At 38.0% G+C, this 22,516-nt stretch overlaps 2 protein-coding genes across 5 annotated transcripts in view; one reads left to right on the top strand and one right to left on the bottom strand.

Moving 5' to 3' along the window:
• Positions 1–956: 956 nt before the first annotated feature.
• Positions 957–12,262, top strand: LOC129771525 (uncharacterized). Of its 3 annotated transcripts, none has more exons than XM_055775267.1 (3): positions 957–1,090; positions 11,269–11,639; positions 11,707–12,262. In XM_055775267.1, the coding sequence occupies exons 2-3, from the start codon at positions 11,276–11,278 to the stop codon at positions 11,799–11,801; spliced, it is 459 nt and encodes a 152-aa protein (XP_055631242.1). In that variant the 5' UTR covers positions 957–1,090; positions 11,269–11,275; the 3' UTR covers positions 11,802–12,262. The 3 variants fall into 3 exon arrangements, with proteins under 3 accessions (XP_055631242.1, XP_055631241.1, XP_055631244.1); XM_055775266.1 differs by lacking the exon at positions 957–1,090 and adding an exon at positions 1,136–1,173; XM_055775269.1 differs by lacking the exon at positions 957–1,090 and adding an exon at positions 10,607–10,932.
• Positions 12,263–16,105: 3,843 nt separating this feature from the next.
• LOC129771513 (upstream-binding protein 1) overlaps positions 16,106–22,516 on the bottom strand; it is a 53,866-nt gene continuing 47,455 nt past the window's right edge. For both annotated transcript variants that reach the window (XM_055775245.1, XM_055775246.1), the window contains one exon: positions 16,106–17,447. In XM_055775245.1, coding sequence (XP_055631220.1) covers positions 16,955–17,447 — 493 coding nt within the window. In that variant the 3' untranslated portion in view covers positions 16,106–16,954. The remainder of the gene's footprint in view (positions 17,448–22,516) is intronic.

Raw genomic sequence — 22,516 nt, 5'->3', positions numbered from 1 at the left:
TTATGCAACAATAATAATAAATAGAATGATTCTTTCAACTAGTCGCGAATGATTTTCACTCCGAATGACTTAGCTCCAAAGAGATATGTTGGCATAAAAAGTACAGTAAGTTACTTATAAAGCGATATGCTGAGGCACCACTCAGTGTCGCATTGGAGTCAGTTTCGACCAGTGATTGGACATTTGCGACTGGTGGCGACTTTCAATGTGGGGCCATAATTTGGGCCCCGAACTCAATGTTTACAAAAATGTCCAACTAGAGGTAAAAATGTCTAATGAAACGTGTTGCATCACAGATCTGTTCAATTAGCTTAATGTCGATGTAGATGTAAATTACTGTGCAACCAAATCAAAACAAAAGCCCAGACAAAAATCAAACGAGCCGTCCGTCTCCGTCAATTATTCTTTTCTACAAACCCTGCCGGTCGTTTTCGTTGAACGTATGCTGACGGGTCGTTACGTTGCTGGTGTATGTGAATGTTTTCATGAGAATTGCATGGTAGAATCATTGACGTATCGTGACGTGACGGGACGTGAACGTGACGTGTATGTTGTATGTGAATCGCACTTAATTGACGCAACGCGACGGGACGGAACGTGAACGTGGCGTGGATATTGTATGTGAATCGCACTTATATCCACAAACGGGCATCATTAAGTTTAGATCCGTATGTCACAAAAAGTTGATAGTGCGAACGCACCATAAGATATATGAACAAGCAACGTTGGTTCCTCTTGCAACACACATACAACAGAGCGGCTAACTGACAACTGGACTGCCTACGTGTAGGGAATAATATAAACTTGTTGGATTTTGCTTCTTATCTGTTAGCAGTAAAATTCGTGTACAAATTCATTTGTTTACCATCCTTGAACGACGAAAAGGTAATTACCGTGATTGCGTACTTCGTTCCAACAGGAATCAAGATCAGTAATCGACAATTTAATTTATCTAGATCGTTTTTGCTGTGTACAACCCAGGACAAGTCGCCGAAAATGGTTGAACTGAGTTCCAGTAGCGATCCATTCCAGCATGGATTCCCGAATGTGGTATTCGTCATTCCAGCCATCGTAGTAGTCGGATTATCAGGTGTGTAGTTTGTTTTGACTGTGCCTCTAGCCGTAATAAGCAGAAAATTGGAAACCGGATATGGAATCGAAGCATTCCATATGGTAGCGTTGATTTACAAAGTATTCTTTAGATTGCTAAGACAGCCTACAAATTGTATTCAGGTTCGGAATCGTGCTTGAATCGTCAGTGAAGATTTTTTATGTCTTCCTGGCGGTCACAAGGAACGAAACATAGATTCAATGTAAGATGCACACAGTCTACACAATGTGTTCTCAGTTATTTGTCAGTATAGGTACCTCTGCTTCGCACTTTGAGCGATTAACGTGCGAAATGAATGTGAATTCGGCAACATTCAAATTGCTAAATCTCGTGCAATTATCTTCTATGCGATAACCGTTTCATAAAGGTGGTCCTTATCACCAATGCTCTCGGCGATTTTGTCCATTTTCTTCAGTATGTGATGTACTTTGGATCAGTTCGATCCAATAATTGACTACTATCATTGGTTTCATACGTTCGAAGTGATTTCTGAGTGAACATGGAAAACGTGGACGAGGACGTCGTTCCGGACTTGTTCGGTCAAGATGTACCGAAAGAGGGCTTTGGCGGTGAAAACAACTTCAAGCTTCCCAGCATGGACGAGTTTATGAAGATGATGGAGCACCTAAACGGGATGTCTGATGAGCAAAAAGAGCAATTCAAAGAGAGAATGTTGAAAAATTCGTTAGACCGTAAGATGGCAATAGGATTTTCCGAGTATCTTATATTCTCGACAATGGTCATCATTATTGCTTTAGTTTTTGGTAAGCGATTTGTACAGTTTTTCTTCATTGCAGTCCTGAGATTCCTAAAAGAATAGTCTAACTTATTGCTTAATATGTTAATGTTTTTTTTTTGTATAAAAATTGAACCTGAACTATCTATGTCTGTCATGTAGTCTCCCACTTTCCCATCTTAATTTTTGTTCCGAAATCATACTAATAATGGAGCAGAAGTGAACATTACTTGAAGTGAGTTCAGAAAAAAATATTGGCAAGTATCGACCCACCAAAAACAAGGGTTTTCTCGTTTTCAGGTATAAATTACAAGATTTCCAAATGGTAAACAATGTAAAAGTGAAATTGAGAACATTTCCTACAAGAATCTTCAGTTGGAGAATATTTTATAGTTGAATTCGTTTGCTGTCAGTCCAATACTTTTGTGACGAGACAATATTGGCAAGTATCGACTTTTCACGGTTTCCGACTGTTGAACATTAATGTTAAATTTTGAGTTCCGTTTCAAAACATACAAATTTGCCAACAAAACGAGAACGTAGATTTCGGTTTATTGAGTTTTTCAAAAAATCGCAAGAAGCTTGCAAAGATCGACATGCATTTTGTAACGGGACAACACGCTATGTGCGAAAAACAGTCTCCACGAAGCGTTGTCACGTCACAAAATCAATAAAGTGTATTAAATGTGAACTTCACCGTATTCGCGTTGACGGCGGAATGGTGTCGACATCTGGATACGACGTTAGTTTGTATGAGGCCAACTATTCTTTATCAGATTAGTCGGTCCTGAGGCAGTTTTAAATTGCTAAAATTTGTATGAAATTTTTTTCTTGCAGTTATTTACCTACTAGAAGTACGTTATTCTGACCCTAATTTAAACTATTTTCTATGATTTTTCAAATATTCTCTCCAAAACTTACCATTATAATATAAAATTATCTTTAGACACAATTTTGGTATGATATTTTTTCACTACTTGCAATCAAAAGTGATTTTAATTTACATGGGGTACTAATTTCATTTGGAAAAAATAATTTTCATTTTAAAAGCGTGTTCATTTCTTCTGCAAACCCATGCTGTCATGCCTACTCCTCCATTTCGTATACCGCTATACGCTTGTGTGAAGAAAAATATCTCAACAGAGAGAGCAATCCAGTTTCAAGCACGCGGTATAGAAATACGGCGCAAGCACGGCGCAAATTTCAGCGTAAACCTCAGCTTAACACTGGGTACAAATCTCTGCGTAAGAACGGCGCTGACAATCAAACATTTCATCTGTGTTTCGGAGCGTGCTCATTCGCCAGAGCGCAAGTGTGCACAAGGAGTGGGAGCGCAACTGGGTGCAAAAATCTTGTTGCGCATCAGCACCGAGTTGCATTCTGAAGACTGTTCAAAATCATAAGGGCCAGACTTTTTAACAGAAACTGAAATTTCAGTATTTTTGAAGTGTTCTAAACTTAATTTCAATTCAATTTTACTTCTCGTTACGTTGACCAAAAACGTAAACGAACAAAGTCAGAGTCACACAATCTTTTGTTCCTTTGACGGATAAACATTTGACAGTGCATGAGAAAAAATGTTGCAAGTTTTTTTTCATGTAAAATGAACTTGAAAAATAAATTTAAGTGACTCCGTATGACTTAGATTGAGACGAAAAGTTTTCCGCGTGCGTCTTAGTTTTCTGGAGTTTTCAGCACTCTAATTGTGAAAAAAGTAATAACAATTGCTAACAGAAGTCAAACTTCCATGAAGTTGCTCTAGAATTCAAACATAGTAGACATTAGAATACTATTTCTGAAATCGAAGAATAAATTAAACATTTTAGTTCGTGATATGTTCTGTTTTTTTCATAATGCGAAAAATATGATTCGGAAATCTGTAATTAGCTTCTGTATATCCTCTTTCAACGTTATTCGTTGACACATTCAATTTTGTACCATTTGAGTAACTGACTGGTATACCTGATATGTGAACTTCCTATCTTCCTGGCTACTAACACAATTAAAATTCAACACAACCAAAACTCGTGAATCTTCGCACCTTCTATTCTTCATCTCGCAGGGCGGACTTTATTATATACATGGCCTGATTCTACGCGGCTTGTGATGTGAGATGACAATTGTCACATCACCATCACTCAACTCTCCTCACTCTATTCCTACAGTCATATCGGGTGTCGTGAGAGGTTCATTTTATAAACATATGTGAGAGGATGAACTGCATGTGACAACGTGTTCATTCTGCTAGTTGCCAAATCAGATCCGAGGTGCCACATTCGCATATATGTTCACGAATTTGCATATATTTAACTTTTGTCACAACCTTTTATTCCTACTGCAGGCTACTTAAAATATTGACAAAACTTTATTTCCACATGATAAACGAAGCTGGCCATTTTCGCAGACATTAGCTCGTATTTTCAGATATTTCAGATTGTTATCGCATATAGGGTAAATGATCTTGGTTTGTCCAGTCGAAAATATGATCATGGTTTGCCCACTTTTTTGAATGTTCTAATTCAGCGCTCCTGTGTCAAATAAGGCCTTCGAATGTTTCGAAACATATAAATGAAATTGCCTTTTACATGATTTATAGTAGTTTGATAGTATATTTTTACGAAATCACATGTTTTAATGGATTATAAAATACACCTTCTATTTGTGTCAATGCGCCCCTCATTCGAGCTAACTTTTAATCGATCACCAGATGATTATTTGGCACGTATTCAGACCTTTTCTGGATTACAACACTTATAAATATTGTAAACATCATGCTTGCTCACCATTTGTATCGGATTTACATAACTAAACCATTAAATTAACGCATATTGATGAACTCAATTCTGATCATGAGTTGTCCAATTCAATAATGTTGTTTTGTCCACATGATTTCTATGGCAACCGCTTGGCGCGCTGCAGTTTGTTTATGTTTGTTTATGGTGTGCTTCGCGCATAGCAGAAGTATGGTTTTTCTGTGTTGATTGTGTTGAGGTGAACACTTCTAAAATGCCCAAGAAAAGGCAATATTCTGAAGAAAACCTAAATTATGAATGAATCAATATGATGACAGTAAACTCAAGCAATGATAAATGCAACATCTAATTGTGAATTCGAATGTTTTCATTCAAAAATGGAGATTTCTAAAACCGGACAAACCATGATCTTTTTTTTGGGCAAACCATGATCAGAGGTGGTCAAGCCATGATCATAATTCTTCTTTAAGGAAAATCGTTAAAAAACATAAAAATTTGAATAATTTCAACACCTTATGGTAGTATTAGCAACTAGAGACTTGGGGCTTTTCAACAAACCCAAACTCGTATCGATTATGTGTGATTTTCATGAAGAAAAATCGATTTGCATTTACTAGTTGCGTAAAAACACCCCAAATTGGACAAACCAAGATCATTTACCCTATTTGAGAAAAAAAAACATCACAAACATCACAGATTTTTGTTTATCTCGCTAAGAGAGATCAGATATTTGTTTTACTACAGCCAGTGCCATATCTATAGATTTGACCTGTTGTTAGCATAAACATTTTCGTTGTGTATCGGGACATTCTGCCGAATTTTCAGGTATTTGATTGAGAATTAGTTTGTTCAACAAGCAGAGTGAAAGGGTGATTGTATCCCGTCAAGTTTTACATTTTCGTTTGTTTTGGTCGAAGTTGCTGCTGCTCTCTGCGCTCTCAGTGTTCAATTGTCGTTCTGGCTCAGATCCATGTAATAGATATATTTTAAAGAAAATAAATAGATTTCATGGAATGGAAATAATTTCGGTGTGCTTATTCGTCCGATTGAGGGATAACAGATTCACTACCGATTTCACAAAAAAATCAAACCACTTGCAATTCGCTACTCGCACTGAAGATAAATTGTATTTACTGATACATACAATACCATTACTATTGATTCTATACGACCCAAAATGACACTTATTATTCCTCTTCCATTTTTCATTTGTTTTTATGCGTTGTCGACACCTCAAGACATATCGACGATTGTCACCTAGAAATCCCAGTTCATATGACAATCGTCACGTATATTTGAGAGCGGGAATACGGTGAGAGTTCATTCAAGTGAGATTTCTCACGGCATACGCCTGGTGGAATCGCGTGACATAAGAGACAATTGTTATCTCACCTCACACGACACGCAGAATCAGGCCGACAGTCTCTGATTTTTTTCACTGTATATAATCGAACCCTGTATATAATCGAGTCAAACAAGATTTTTTTTATTCGTTTTTATGCATGTTTTTTCGTTTTTTTTTTTCATATAAAAGAAACATTTGATTTTTTATTCATCTCATTAAAGTCAGAAAACACCTTTCTCACATGAAAAAAAAAATTATCCAGATTCTCTTAGAAGGTGATAGACGATCATATTTTATGAAAAAAAAAATTCTATGCATATGTTCGAATTTTAACAGTGATAGAGTTATAAAACTTTTTTTTTTGTTTCGAACCATGTTGCCTCAAACTGGCTCTACATTAACCCTTTCACTACGGCAGTGTGCTCCGTCGGAGTGCTACCGCTGAACGGAGCGTACCTGTACAAGGGCGTTTATGTTTGCGTGTTGAAGGAGACGTTGATGTTGACTTGGATCGTTGACTGTTGACTTTTGAGTGTGCATTTGTACGTGCGCTTTCTTTGTCTCCGAGCACACTGCAAACGCGTCACTCTAAGGCAACGGTACTCAACCTTTTATTCAAAGGGGCCACAAACAAGTGTTAGTCATGGAATTGCATGGAAAAAATTAACGGTGGCGTCCAAGACACGACCGCATTGTTAACGTAGGACTACGAAACTCCTTAGTTAAACATATGACATGGGCCGATGGATGTGTAATCAGTTCCCCGTCCAACTAAGGAGTATTCTAGTGTGCCATGGCGCATACGATTCGAGACCTTCTGGTTTTCTGAAACAAAAAAATCGAACAGATTCTGAAACAGTGAAGATGCCGCTGTCGTATGAACCTCGAACAAGTCAAAACCATCTTTTTTGACAAAATGGCGGCCGTTTGAAAAACAAAATGAGATTTATTACGTGTTTTCTGAAGATTCCCGATTTTTAAAAAATTGTAAAATTCTTAAAATATGATTTATTAGCGGTTCATGCGATAGAGACATGCATGCAGATTGTATTCATATAAATTCAACATGAATCTGTTCAGTAGAACTTGAGATCATGTACGCCAGTTTGAAAAACTAGTCTCGAGAAAAACGCGTTGAAGTTATGACCGTACCAGGTTAGATACCGCATCACTAAAATGGCTATGACTTGGTAAATAATAGGATTTTCACCAAGAACACTCAAAACGGCCACAGAGAAACGGAATCGAATCGATTCTGTGGCGGGACGGCGGCGGCTGCAGCAACCGTTGCGGATCAAATTTTCACGTTAGGGTTTCCACCGAAGAAAACAGCTCTCACCGCTAAAAATACCTTCTTCACACCCGGCTTGAAATGTACTGAACTTTGAAGCTACTTTTAACCACACAAATTTTCTTATCGTAGTGGGAAGTATTTTGTTCGAAAGGAAATGCTTATAAGCTTATATGCTTATATTAGTTACCTTTATTATCATATGTTATATAGAGACGAATGAACTCTCAGAGTTTAAAGTCTATTTAATCCAAATCCAATCCAATCCAATATGTTATACTGTCAGTCTCCGGTGACTGACGTGGCAGTCATTAATGTTAATGATTAATGTTCAACAGTCCGAAACAGCGAAAAGTCAGGTATTATCACGCCACAAAAGTATTTGACTGACACCGAGCCAAACTAACTTTAAAATGTTCTTCAACTGATGATTCTTGTAAGAAATTTTCTTGTGATTTCTACACAGGGTGTCGACTACCTTGAAAATCCTTGAAAATCAGGGAATATCAGGGAATTCAAACAATGTCAGGGAATATCAAAGAATTTCGTCACCAATCTGGAAAAAAAAATGAAATTCTGTCAATTAGAATTTTAATTATTGCAATGATTCGAAATTTTTTATGACACCAAAAGCTGAGAAGGTCTAGCAAGGGCGTGACAAAATGAGCTTCATGATGATGACTTTGTCCCGAGTTCTAAATCTGAGCTCGATGAAACCTTGTGAGCTATACTTTGACGTTTGTTTCGACAACTTGAACAAGACTACAAAGAGATTGCAGATGGATCTGAATGTTAAATTTTGGGAATAAAAAAAGATGGAGGTGATAAATCATTACATGATGCCATTGTTCTTGTAACGCTCTCAAGCATCAGAGATCTACTTGCAGCTTTAGAATTATATAATTTAACAAACTTCTTCTAGTGCCGATGGACGGTACGTGAATTGGTCATATTACGCGAGTTTCAACTGGACTTTCAAAATGGAGAAGAAAAACTCTTGAATTTGGGTAGGTTCGGGTTGCATATTTTACTCGGTTCATCCACAGATTGATGGTTTCAAAAAAACTCGCCAAAATTTTACTACAAGAAAATTTTGAAATTTCGTCTGGAATGCGAAGCACTGGTTTTAAAGCATTGATATATCCTTGATTTGATCGCAATTGATTCCTATAAAATGGCTGGAAAACGATTCAAGGAAGTTTTGACTATCAACCCTATTGACCTTTTTGATATCTGACGGATTTTGGACGTATAAGTAGAGCTCCAGCTGACTTAGCACTGAAACAATATTGATAGCAACAAAAGCAACAAGTTTTCTCACTATGTTCTGAAAAATGAACGACTGGACTTTTGGTAAGGAAAAGTTCACGGAACTTTTGACGTAGGATTACGTCTTTCGGGAACATATTGGGGTACAAATTGAAAATCGAGAATCGAGCACATCGCGAAAATTGTCCAATTTCAAACGCTTATTGCTCAGTCATTTCATGATGGATTGTTGAAAAAGAAAAATTGATAATTGTGTTCGGTATTAATAATTATCTTATATTACATTGGTGATTTTTTTTTCTTTATTTCATCAATACATATTACAAGAGGCATCTCGTCTAGGATTATAGAGGGCGGTTCTCATCGGTGACCGGAATAAATCGCCACAGTAAACAACTGCAACAGAAACAACCGCTTAGAAAAAGTGTAGTAGGCTAGAAATATTTGGCGCGGGAAAAACATCATGTGCCTCACATTTCTATTATAAATTTATTCTCTTGTTCTCGTTTTTCGAAATTTATTCTGAGGACAATGTAATGGGGACGAAGTCCCCATTTGGCGAGGATAAGGAATCGAGGCGGCCCATGCCGCCAAGATGACGCAATCCGAGTCCACCGCCGACCCGCCGTCGGAAGCGGCGGTGTCTCGCACGCAAACCTGGGATCCACTGATTGCCCGGTTAGTTTGAAACATAGGATACGATCCTTTAGCAATGTCCGACCGAGCTCTAGCGAGCGTCGGACGGTATACGTCTGCCCGGGGCGTTACGTTTGCCTGGGGCGATACGTTTGCCCGGTTAATTCTTGTTTTGAAATACAATACCGCGCCACAATATTTATAGCCTACTACACATTTTATAAGCGGTGGTTTCTGTTGCAGTCGTTTTCTGTGGCGATTTATTCCGGGAACCGTTCTCATCATATCTCGTTCCACTTCGGTATCCTTTATCTGTCATCATCACCCGTTAAACACTGGTGGAATGAACAAATACCCAACAACCAAACAAAACGGCCCTTTTCAGGTCCACCGTATCATTACCAAAGAGTTTAACGATGTAATTATCCAAAATCAACAGATAACCTAACGGAATCCTACGTCAATTATGCGGTCGTGTCTCGGACACAACCCTCCTGTGACTTTTTACCATAAATGGTCTTCTGTCTTCCCTGTAGAAACCGCAACGTTGAGAGGGCTTTTCCATTGACACCGAATGTTTTTAGAAATTATTTGTGAAGAAACGGTTGTGCAAGACAAGGACAGTTGGACGAAAGAAGCGTTTGCGTTAAATGTCCTAATGAGTAAGTTAATAGAACGGTTACGGGAAACAGAAACGAAATCTCTGGAAATGATACGAAGAAAACTTTGAGAGCCGATAATTGCAAGAAAAAGCATTTCGTTAAAATCGAACCAGTTACGTGAAATTGGTCCGAATCGATATAAAAAAGACTCATCCTGCACTAGTGTGTAAGGGTCCTTCAAGATAACTTTGAACTGTACTTGTATCAGTCGTCGTTTAACTCAACTGAAAATTACAAACCATTCATTTATTGGAAGATTTCGACAGACGCTCTTAAATTTCATTATGCAAGCTAAAATGTTTTAGAAACTATAGCTGAAATACTAGTAGAGAAATTAATCTGGAATTTCTCCGAAAAATTACTGAAAAATCAGGGAATATCAGGGAAGTTTTTTCGGGTTTTGTGTCGACACCCTGATACATAAAAACGCAAAGAAAAGTGTTTGTAGTGTTGTCAGGTCACGCTGGAAAGGATAGTATACTTATACGATCTGAACTAAATTTTGTGTTTTGTTTACCCTTATTGTTTGCTGAGAGAAACACAAGTATAAAAATGTTTGAAACTAATTTCATTTCATAAACTAAAAAAAAAGCTTTTTTGTGACGTGACAGCAATACAAAATACCTGTTTGTTTGTCATAAATTACAAAATTAAACCTAGGTCTGAAAAAGTCTTTATTTATCCATTCAATATTATATACACATTGAAGTTTGGTTAAGCAAGTATTTTAAACATAGTTATGTAGTTTTTTTTTAAACTCGCCCTTCTCAAAGGTTAGTGCATAAAAATTAAGTTCGTTTCAGAGAAATTATATTATAACTAATGCTTGTTCAAATAACGTTTTCAATTTTCTCCTAAAACTTGATTTGAAATTTGGTTCTTTGATGCATAACCTCATGGAATGGGTCAATCGTTCCGTGTTGTTATTTTATTCAAGGAGATAAACTAAATAGCAGCACGACGATAAGTCCTTATCAGTAAATGGTCGCCTAGTCAGAGCTATCACAAGTGTTCCATCATCCTGTGTTGCATTCTAACCATAATCACCCGACCCAAGATAACGGAGCCGACCTGTGCAAGTGCTGTTACGTAAAAGTGTCTATATTTACGATGGAACACGCTGGCACAGGTAAATAGACACGTCATCTTCGTGTAGAGATCGCACTGTTGCTACAATCAATTTGCACACCGCTGGCCAGGTTCGAATTCAATAACACCGATTCGCTGTGTTCTGAAAACTTTTCTCAGCTTTCATATGTCGTACGCACGCTAATTGAGCATAATATTCCAAAAACAATTGTTTTTTATAGTGGCGCGAAAATTCCCACCGCAGCAGCGCGAACATCTCTAGTAGACGAAGGTGCACAACACTTCGATCACCACTTAATCAAATCTTCAATCACTTGATAGTGTAGTGTGCACGGTTCAGTTGCTAGATTTAGCACCTCTCTGTTTCATCACGTAGGTCAAACATGGATTTAAGCACCGAGGAGAATCCCTTTCTCGAAGCGCTTCGTTCGGATGCGCTGGAGACTCTCCTTAAAGATAAAACCCAGCGTACGATGGCCGAAAAACTGAGGAAAAATCTGGTTGAAATGTCTGAGAAGTTTGTTAAGTTATCAGACGGCGAAAAACAGCAGTTTATCAATGAATTCAAAGGGCGGTTCGTTACCCAGTTGAATGGATTGTCAGAAATGATCAAGCATCAAACTGTAACAAACGAAAATTCCGAGGCACAAAAGTTGATTCCGGAGTTTGGGGCGGCCGCTCAGAAGCAACAATATATAAATCTCTTCATAGCGTTAGCTTTCCTTTCGCTCATTGTATTGTTCGTTGGTTCGTTCATGATTGATTGTCCCTGAAACGGTCCATTGCGTACTAACCATATTCTGTATCATTTCAGTGTTCTTTGGCTACAAACTGTATCTCTCACTAACCGAAAAAGAACGCAAGCGTGAGGAGAAACAAAAAGCTAAACAGGCTAAAAAAAAGAAATGAGATGTACCCAGCCCAAGAAACATTCCAGCACAAACTCCTGGCAGACATGCAGATATTTTAAGCTTCACTAAATGCAATCAAACGAGACTTTATATAAATATTTACTATTAATTGTTATTGTATTCTGATTTGCGACGGAATGTCCGACGCGAAGCGTTACGGACTTCCATGTCTACAAATGAATAATGATGTTTTGAAGAGAGATGTCTATTTACTCGAAAACAGGAAATTATTTTATTCTTCCAGGTTCATTCCAAATAGTTTTGTAAGATTGTACCGTATAACAATGTTAGGATGATAACAGGTTCACACATTACTTACTGAATACTAGAGTTAGAACGAACGAATTAGTGGAGATCTCTGCAGAAAATGTTTGATAAACCGTTTTCACATGACGTTACATCTTTGTCAGTAAAAGGTTGAAATAGTGATCTTTTAATGAAATATACTGTGGAAAGTAAAAAAAATACTTTGAGTTTGCATTTAAACTGTATCACGTTCTGAGAAACATAACAGGTGTAATTTTGGCTTCTAATAATCGCGTTTATAATAAACTGCATCTAATTTTTGCAACAAAAAATTAGAAAAAAGTATAGTCGCCACGGGCCGTATAGCCAAATTTGGCCGTATAGTTCCCGATATTAGTCTTCAAACATACCCTAACCACGTCGCAAAAGATTTACTTGACTGAAACTCAAATGGTTTAATAAATTATCAAGTCAATGTTTTTGGATCTCTAGGTCGGATTCCGCAGCAAACTCGCTCACAGGATTTTCTGCAGATTTCGTTCTCTTCCATACCAAATTGTCTTCCCCATAGCCGCCGTTACAAGAGCTTGAACGACCAACTCTACCGCAAATACTCCAAATCTTCTTCCGCTCTCTTTTAAAGAAGTTACGCTGACGAATGAGGGTTTCGCGGACTCACATGACTTCACTCTAAATGACTTGATTGGGCTGGATACGATTAAGATCATGTCTGAAGGGTTCGTTAAAGCTATTAAGAAACTAAAATTATCGAATAGAATGAAACTTTACCGGCGAAACGGTCGTCATGGACGACGTAACGTATTTAACGCTGGATGTCAACGACTGGCATGGAACCAGCTACTTTACGGCCCCCTTCAAGGAGGTAAGTTCCGGCGTGAAGTACATCCATCACACTAAGTTCCCAAAGAAGGTGTTTCTGTGGCTAACCATCAGCGAGAAGGGGATGTCAAAGTCGCTCTTCTTCCGTTCGGGACATGCGGTGAACGGGGAGATTTGCAGCACAAAGTGCCTGCCGGAAGTTGCCTCCTTCATTCAAAAATGTCATCCGGACGAAAACGTGGTGTTTTGGCCGGATCTGGCTTCCGCTCATCACGCGAAGAAATCGCTGAAGGAGATGAACCGCTTGAAGATAGATGTTCTCCGAAGTCGACAACTCTCCGAACGTCCCCCAGCTGCGTCCCATCGAGAATTTCATTTGGTTGAAGAGTTCATGGATCGATACTAAGCAGGATTCATGAAGGCTCGTTCATCCCGGCTGGTTGATCACGTTTGCTGTTCCACATCACCCTCGAGAGTGTTGTACTAAAAAATGGCATCGAAGAGAAAGGCACGACTTTCATAAGTGTCGTTCTGCTGCTTGGAACAGTGGCAGAAACGTACACCAGACTAAAGGCTAAGGTGAATTCTGGAAATTAATGCGACAAAAATCAAGTACACGAGAGGAAGAGACGAAAACCTACGCTTCCTACCTTGTGTTATTGTAGACGACGACGAACTGGAGGTTGTGAACGAGTTCATGTCCTTGGGATCGCTGATAACCGTAGAAAATGATACCAACAAGGGGATTCGGTGTCGCATCTAAGCGGTAAATCGTGCTTTATTCGGACTTCGCCGAATCCTACAATCGAATCAGGTGCGTCACGGTACGAAGCTGACCCTGTACTAGACGCTGATATGCCAGATGTCCACTACGGGTATTAAAAGTGGACAATGCTGGTAGAAGACCAGTAAGTAATTGGCATTTTCGAACGAAAATCGCTCATCGCGTTTCTAGACCTGGACAAAAAAACGGAGTGATTAATCGCAACAACCGTACGCTTCACCTCTGTTTTATAAGCGATGAAATGTGTTCCAGACCGCAAAAGGTTAAACCTACCTGGTTGAACTCGGAGTTTAGACGTTCGAAAAAGAGAAAACGGACAGCTCTTCGAGAACGAAAACTGAACGATCAACTGTTTCAAGCGTACCAAACACAGTTGCAACGCCATCAGAAATCCACTTCTAAGAGTTTCGGGCAAGGAAACAGGGCTCCCTTCAAGCATGATCAACGATGAAGTGGAAGCGGCCACCTTCGCTGATATTGCAGAACGAATCAGCAATCAACACGTAGTAGCTGCATCTTGCAACGTATCTTCCTCGGCCTTCTCAAGTCATCCATTTTTGATCACTGAGAAATGGTTATTTCAGCTGGGAATCAACTGAAGAGCACAAAGGGACCCGGTCCAGATACCATTTCGTTCTTGAATCTCAAACGCTGCTTGCCTGTCCTGACAACGCCTCTATTCAGCGTTTTCAATCGCTCTCTGATATCTGGTGAATTCTCTGCCTGTTGGAAAGAATCCATCGTTTTCACGATTCACAAAAAGGGTAGCAAAAGGAATGTATCCAATTATCGAGGAATAGCTTCATTAAGTGCTACCTCCAAGCTATTCGAGCGGATTATTCTCGAAAAACTGTCTCAAAACACCGCTCACTGCATTTCAGAGGATCAGCATGCCCATTCGACGACTACTAATTTAGTAAAGTTTACTTCGTTCATCATCCACGAAGTCGAACTAGACCATCAAGTGGAAGCCGTCTAAACGGATCTCTCCGCTGCGTTTAATAGAATGAATCACGACATTGCTTTGGCTAAACACGATCGAAACAAGAAGAATCGCATCGAGAGCAATAGCAAGTTGCACAATATCGTAGGTGGTACGAATTCAGAACTGCTCTGAGGCATCTTCCATGGAATGACACCAATAATTTACCCAGTTACGAAAGCCGTTGTACGCTCGTACATCTGGAACTATTGGAGCCGAGACGCAACATCGTGATGACAAGCTTCATTAGTGATCTAATCCAGGGAAAGATTGACAGCACTTCGATGTTAAGCTGTCTACATATAAACACATGCCGCCGAAATTTACGCTCACACACATTCTTGTATAACCGTCCCTCACGAAACAACTACGGATTCAACGAGCCCATGCGAAGGATGTACCGAATCTTCTACAGATGCTACGATGTGTTCGACTTCAATGTTTCTCATTATGAAAGTAAGTGTAGTTTCCGTAGTGTTTTCAATTAAGTTGTATTGAGCAAGTAGAATTTGTTGTCATTGGGGTGAATATTTTATCTGTTGACTAAACACAAATAAATGAATAAATAGATTAAAAAGTGTTACGGACAATTTTCGGCGGTGTTCAGACATCGGCCAGAGTAAGGTACAGGCGTTGGAATATTGATCTTCAAAATCTTTTCGGAGAACAGTTTGCTTTGAACCATCTATCTTACACATCGCAAAAGTGGGAGTAAACTTGACTCTTCGATCCACGAACCGTTATAGTTTTTTTATTCAAAGCTTTATGAAATTGTTTCGCACACATATTATGGAGACTTCATTGAATAGAAGAAGCAGGGAAAACGAGCCTGCGTTATATGGAAAAATCTTCTTAAAAAGTTTGAATTTTTGTTATGATTTTAGATTTATATTTATACACATACACTTTAACTCAGCTGTCGCCGTCGAGTATTTATAGCATTCTAAGCCATCTTGTGGAAACGAACGAATTAAGTTGCGCACCCAATAATTTGGAAAAAAAATGAATATTACTTACGATTGTTTGGACAGATATCATCGATGCTTGCGACAGAGAACCTTGAACGATGGTTTCTAACATCATAACCGGATTTCATTTTGGAATATTGAATATCAGAACGATCCTCGGTAGTGGATGATTAGATGAGCATAGAGTGCATCACGAGTCGGTACATTTAAACGGTGAGGCCAGCATCCAGCAAGCCGTTGAGAGCCAAACTAGTTCGATTCTGCAAAAATGGCGTTCTTTTTAAGTTCTGGTGATACAATGGAATGACAAAGCATGATTTTGTATGCAATGTGAATTAATTATGAATGAATGTGAGGTAATGCGTAAATAAGACGGTAATGAATGGAGAACGTTAATAGATGAAACGTACTGATGGATGTAAAAAATTACATGTGAAAATTGCGCAATTGTTAACCGATATTGCGAACTAAAACAAACCAACTGTTGTTTCGAATTTTATTTGAAAATACAAATATTCAATTTGAACTCTAATATTCTGTTCACAAAACATAAATTTTATTATATAAAAATTACGCGTAACCATCAAAACTGATTCGGCCACTGTTCTGACATCTTCTGTTCCTCCTTCATTAAGACATATATTTTGAGAAAAATAATCACATGCTTTATTTTTTTATGTATCGTATGAGTGCTTCATTATGTCAATTTTAACATATCCCGAAATTAACAAATTTTCAATAAATGTTTTCCATTGCTCTCGCGGATGTTTGTGTGTGTGTGATGTTTATCATACTTATAGTTTAACATTGCGAATAAGGCACATTAGTTTTTTGTTTCTTTCGGAGTAATGCAAATGTAGTGTTTACATAACAAGACTTACATTCAAAATGATTTTGTACTTGCGAAAAATCTCTTAGTCAGACTGCGCTCTTATCTACTTCACCCCTTAAACAAGAAATAACGACACGTTCAACACTGGCGATTAAATGCTACGTTTTCACCGATTTGACACCAATGCCAGTGACATTGGCGCCATGTTTTGTTGGAATCAGAAGGCAACATGGGTTCTCTTGATTTGTTTTCAAATCGACTCAATGGCACACAAGTTACGAATTTTCTCATGTCCCGTACGGCAATGGTATATGTAACTAGAATGATACGGTTTATTTGCTGTATTGAAGAATTGAAGTACTGTCGTGCAACCTGAGGCACATGAAGCATGTTTTCATAATTTTGTTGGTGGATGGTAATTATTCGAAACAAAGAAACGCATGGAAATTCATTCACAAGAGAGAAGGGTTGAAGATTCAACATTAAATATTTTCAGCGTTCAATTCATATCATTTTCCCCACTACTCCCTGATGAAGCACTATTCGAAACTGCGACTGCTTTCATAAGAACATTACCGTTTGATTTTACCTCAAGCTGGAACAGACTTTCTTCCTTGATGTTGCTCAGCACCTCATCCGTCAGCAGGACATGTACTCCATTCGGGCCATTGACCAGTAAATTAAGTCTCGGAACGGTGGACGACGAAGAAATGGGCGACGAGGGCGATGGTACCGAGGTGTGCGCATCACTGGTCGTAACGTTCGCGTATTTATTTCCACCCGCCCCAGCAGCACTCTTCAGCGACCGTTGGAAGCTACCGGACCATGGATTGGTGCTATCGGATGAGTTTAAGCCCTGTATGGCTTCAACGAAATCGGGAATTCTTTGCAAACTTTGCACAAGTTCGTTCAAGGTGCCTGTGTGCAGATAAACGGCGTGATACATGGTGCCATCGAAGGAAACGTATATGGTGAGACGAGGCATAATGGCTCTGGAAAAGACGACATTATTATTATGAGGTAATATAGGAGCTGTTCTTCCGCGAATGACGATTTTTCCATAAATTTAACTTTGGTATTATTTTTTTTAATCAAATTTTGCAGACGCATTCTTCATGACCAAAAAGGACAATTGGCATGATCGGTTTGCTATTTTAACTCTAGTCTTACCTTTGTGAAAGGTCCTAAGCAAAGATCACTTGGAAATTTTAAAAAAAATAACTAATAAATAAAAATAACGGTTGGTTCATTTGACCTGATGTCTCCCGCAATGGTTTAGGTTTTTATTGGTGCTATATGGAGAAAGTATGCACTGTCAAAAAAATATTTTTTTTCAGAAAAGACGTTTTTGATTTTTTTTATTGGTTGATATTTCGTAGCGGACAACCAATGAAGTTTATTTTATTACACAGTGCACCAAAATGGAAAAATGATGGACAAAAAAGCTGAAAATTGGATTTTCGAAAATTGTTGAAATGTTTCTTATAATTGCTTTTAGGCTCGATTTTATGAAAGTACACATAATTTGTAGCCAAAAAAAAGTGCTAGATGCTACCATTTCCGAGATACAGTGATTTTAACCCCTTTCCATATTTTATTATTTAATTTCAAACAGTATGAACCAAACACGAACACAACAAGTCGTTTCCCTACTATGCAGTGCGCGCGTACTAAAGTTTTGCGGGTGAATGAGACAAGTTTTGAGCCTTGCCTCGCTTTCCCTCGAACACCATGCGCGCGGAATTATGCAATCTTTCCACAACGAGTGAGGTTCAATGTCGTAAGTTCTGGCACAGTCTAATAGCCACGTTTTACGCGAAAGGGTTTAAATAAAATTGATTGAAAAAAATTAACTTTCAACCGTTGGTCGAACGTTATTCGAGTTTTTCAACCTAGAATCATTTTTTTCTAAAAGAGTAGATCATTTTCGGCTGCAAGCCTTGAATTAATTATGTGATGTGATTATTTTTCATGGTATAGGGTTGTGTAAAAAAATATATATCATAAGAAAGAGCAATTCTACACTAAATCGACCAATCGTTGTCCCGACCCTCTCCGTTTGATAAACTTTGTACAAATGTTGGCAACTACCGAAAATCACAAATTTCATTATCATATAACCAATTTTAATTAAGACTGATTTTTATAAGGGCATATGCAGAAACATTGAACTTTTTGTCAAAAAGTGTCGTAACTCGAAATCAAGGGGCCTGATTCTCGAATACACTTCACGGTGGAAACGGAATGAAACGTATCCGCGATGACAACGGTACGGTGTCGACATTTGGATACGAGATTAGTTCAACACTAAACTTATCATTATAATATCAAATTATCTTCAGATGAAACTTTTGTATGAGATTATTATATCACATGAAGAAAACAAAGTTTTCCACTCACGTTGAATACCAGTTTGATACGAAGAATTTGATTTTCATTAATGATTTTTAATCATTAATATCATTTATCATTTATTTGAAAAGTGCTCATTCTGCCTGAAAACTCATTATTATCTTCGACACTTCACTAACTCGTAAAATGTAGTTCAATGGCGTGTGCTCCCGTGGCCGAGTGGTTAGCGTCATAACTAACATGCCGGGTGTTCGGGTTCGATTCCCGTTCTGGTTGGGGGAATTTTTCGTCAAAGAAATTTCCTCCGACTTGCACTGTGATCACGCGTATTCTAGAGCTTGCCACTCAGAATGCATTGCAAGGCGTGTCATTTGGCATAGAAATCTCAACTAAGTACTAATAAAAATGACGCAAGTAATACTACGTTGAGACGGCGAAGTTCCTCTAGGAAAGTTAGTACCATTAAAGAAGAAGAAGAAGTTCAATGGCGTGCCGTTTATTCCGTTTCCACCATGAAGTGTATTCGAGAATCAGGCCTAAGATGTCTGATTAAAACATTATGTACGGAAAAGTTGTTGAGGAGTTATCGAACTATTTAGGAAAAAAAAACATTTTAAACACACTGTCAAAAAATCTTACTCGAAAATTGAATTAAATGTTCAAATCTTTTATATCTTAAAAGACATCCCACTCCCCTTGGATATTTTTGAATATATTTTTTAGAAAACCATTTTGATTCAACAAATTTTGACATACAGACGACATACATTCTCTATTTTTTCATTAACATGATTTCCTTTGCGAACGAACCCTTAAAACATTTCAATGATCTGGCAATGTCAAAATGTTAGTCAAAATCAACATTTTTATCATGGTGAAGTACACGAACGAGCAACGCTTAGTAATTATTAAAAATAACTCGATGGTTGCAACATTAAGAGTCCCCGCAGACCGCAGACTTTTGTTCACCGATAGTTTGGTCGGCCGACTTGATCAGTACGAAGCGATATGCATATCCGCACATCGCACCGATTCAGTATCGGCCGATAAATAGTTTGATGGACTTCCCGATTACGTTCAAACCGTTTTGTCGGCCAACTATCGGCCGTCTGTTTAACCAGTACTGGCTAGCATCGACCTACGCACACACGATCAGCGTTGCCAATGTTCCAGTTTTTTTCTCGATCCAGTCAAACAGTTAAATACTAAAATCTAAAATGTTGTTGAGGACGAATTCATTGGCTTGTGCTTCAATATTTCATGAATGAAGTTAATATCATTTAATATCAGAAAATTCACTCTAGGCTGTGCGAGAGATAACTATAAATATGCAGACCGCAATACGTTCCCTAACGCAGATTAAACCTTATCGTCCGTGTTAGGGAAACAGTATAAATATGTGGGAAATGATAAGCTCTATTTTCAACACTATTTTCTATTCGCTATTAACTATGGTAAATTTTATAATTAAAATGCAATAGAATTTTAGATGCATACGATTGGTGCAAAAATATCATAAATCCCCCATGAAATGACTGAGCAAACAGCACTCAGATTTGAACAATTTACGTGACGCGAACAATATCTACAGGGTTTTCCATTTCGGGCTTCCGAAAGTATACAGCCCTGCGCTGACAACCGTTTGACATAGCTGTCAACCAAAGCGTCACATCGTTAGTTGAATGTCTGCCATTTTACAATATGGATCGTTTTAGCATCGCACAACGTGTTAATTTTGTTAAATTATACTATAAAAATGATGGAAAACCGGCAAATGTTTTTCGAGCATTACGGACGGATTTTGGTCATCATGGACGGCCTACAGAGCACACAATCGCTAATGTAGTGCGTAAATTCGAACAAACTAGATCCGTAGCGGATATTGTGAAACCTGTGCATCATCGTAATGTGACCGAACACGGCCATATTGCGAACGAAATTTGACTGACGCATAATTTCGCGTTTTGGTGATGCCAATTGGCCGTCCAGATCATGCGATTTGAACCCGCTAGACTTTTTTTTGGGGTTATGCGAAAGACCATGTCTATGCCAACTCTCCGCAAACTCTTGAACATTTGAAAGACAACATTCGTGAAGTTATGACCGAGATACCGTCCCATATATGCCGAAGAGACATCGAAAGTTACCTGTTCCGGATCAAGGTGTGCGAGGAAGCCCTAGGTGGACATTTGAATGATGTTGTATTTCACACATAATGGCATAAACCAAACTTTAATTTGAAATAAAAGTTTCATCGAAATTCGAATTCTAAGTGTGTTTTATTTCAATTTACTTTCGGAATTTAAAGTTGGAAAACCCTGTAGTATTTGTACCTTCTATATGTTTTTGAGTAAGTGCTTTAGTAAGAGAAAGGCAAATAGTGTTATTGATTAATTTTAACGCTAACCGATGGCGCAGACTTTTACATTTTTTTGTAATCTGTAAATTCTGTATAAATCCCAAAAAAATCTATAATCCTTAACTACATATTCTTGGTTTTAAAAAGATTGGAAAATCTGTAGATATGGTAACTCTGATCCCTCCCTCATCCTTCCTTGATCATTTTTGTTGAAGATAATAAAATAATGGAAAGTAATAAAAATTCTTTCTTAGTATTGGAATGATATTGTGGGACGATTGGACATCAAGCAATAAATTACAGGCATATGTATATATTCACAACAGTTGTAAAGTAGTTGTTTATATTGGTATACAAAACAATGCTGGTGCAGCAAAGACACAAGAGATATTTCAGAAGAGAGGAATGAAGTACAAAATGAATACCAAAATGAAATATAAATGAAATGATAGTTCAGAAGAGAAGAATGAGGTACAAAATGAATACCTTTTACAAGGATTGTGTAAACGAGTTTTCGAAAAAGTGTTCAAAAAGTTGGCCAAATCTCAAGGAGAGAAATATTACCAAATTAGTAGATTTTTTGCAAAAGAAAACAAGCTTAGTAAAAAAAAAAAATTGTCGTCTGCAGTTGGCCAAACGAACTGCTATCAAGCAGTGATGATTATTCATGATAGTGAAGAGCAAGATGTTTGTATGAACGATCCCAGGCAGGAAAAAATAGAAGCGACATCAGTAATTTCAATAGAGTCAACTAATTTCAACATCAATGCTCCTATTCAGGAGACATTATTAGAAGCAACGTCAGCAACATCAATTGAGACAACGGACACTAGCGTTCCTGAATACATCCAAATAGTTAATGTTGATCTTTTAACAGAATAAATCTCAAGTATACTCGCAGCGCCAATATATAAGACAAAAATTAGATCTGCAAATTATGTGACGAAAAAAAAACTCCACGAGATAGTCTACAGCATTAGAAAACACATCTTTGTTCTAAATGCGAAATTTAAATTTGATGAAAATAAAACTAGCGAATTGTATGAAATAATTGACAGGCCAAAGAAAAGTTTACAATAGAAGGAACGAAAAAGGCTGAACAATTTCAACTGTTGTCTGTATTGCCTACTCCACGAACAGCCGGGAAAATAAAAAAAACTTAAAATACAACTTCATACGCGGCAACGGAAGCAAAAAGATTACTGAATAAAAGCGGTATGCATTCTTCTATTGGTTGCTGCTACGAATTCTACGAAGACGATGAAACCAGTCGAGCAGTGTCTGGTCATCGTGATCGTATAACTAACGTGTAACATGCTTTGCTCTACTCCGGCCAAAAAACGGTAAACT

Source organism: Toxorhynchites rutilus, chromosome 2 (assembly GCF_029784135.1).
Source record: "Toxorhynchites rutilus septentrionalis strain SRP chromosome 2, ASM2978413v1, whole genome shotgun sequence".
Lineage (NCBI taxonomy): Eukaryota > Metazoa > Arthropoda > Insecta > Diptera > Culicidae > Toxorhynchites > Toxorhynchites rutilus.
This window is presented reverse-complemented; position numbering and strand designations above follow the sequence as displayed.

Excerpts from the sequence above, each read along its gene's own strand:
- LOC129771525 (XM_055775266.1), top strand. The coding sequence starts at position 1,151 with ATGGAATCGAAGCATTCCATATG. Across the intron at positions 1,174-11,268 it reads GAATCGAAGCATTCCATATG|GTCAAACATGGATTTAAGCA; the intron begins GTAGCGTTGATT and ends TTCATCACGTAG. Across the intron at positions 11,640-11,706 it reads GCTCATTGTATTGTTCGTTG|TGTTCTTTGGCTACAAACTG; the intron begins GTTCGTTCATGA and ends GTATCATTTCAG.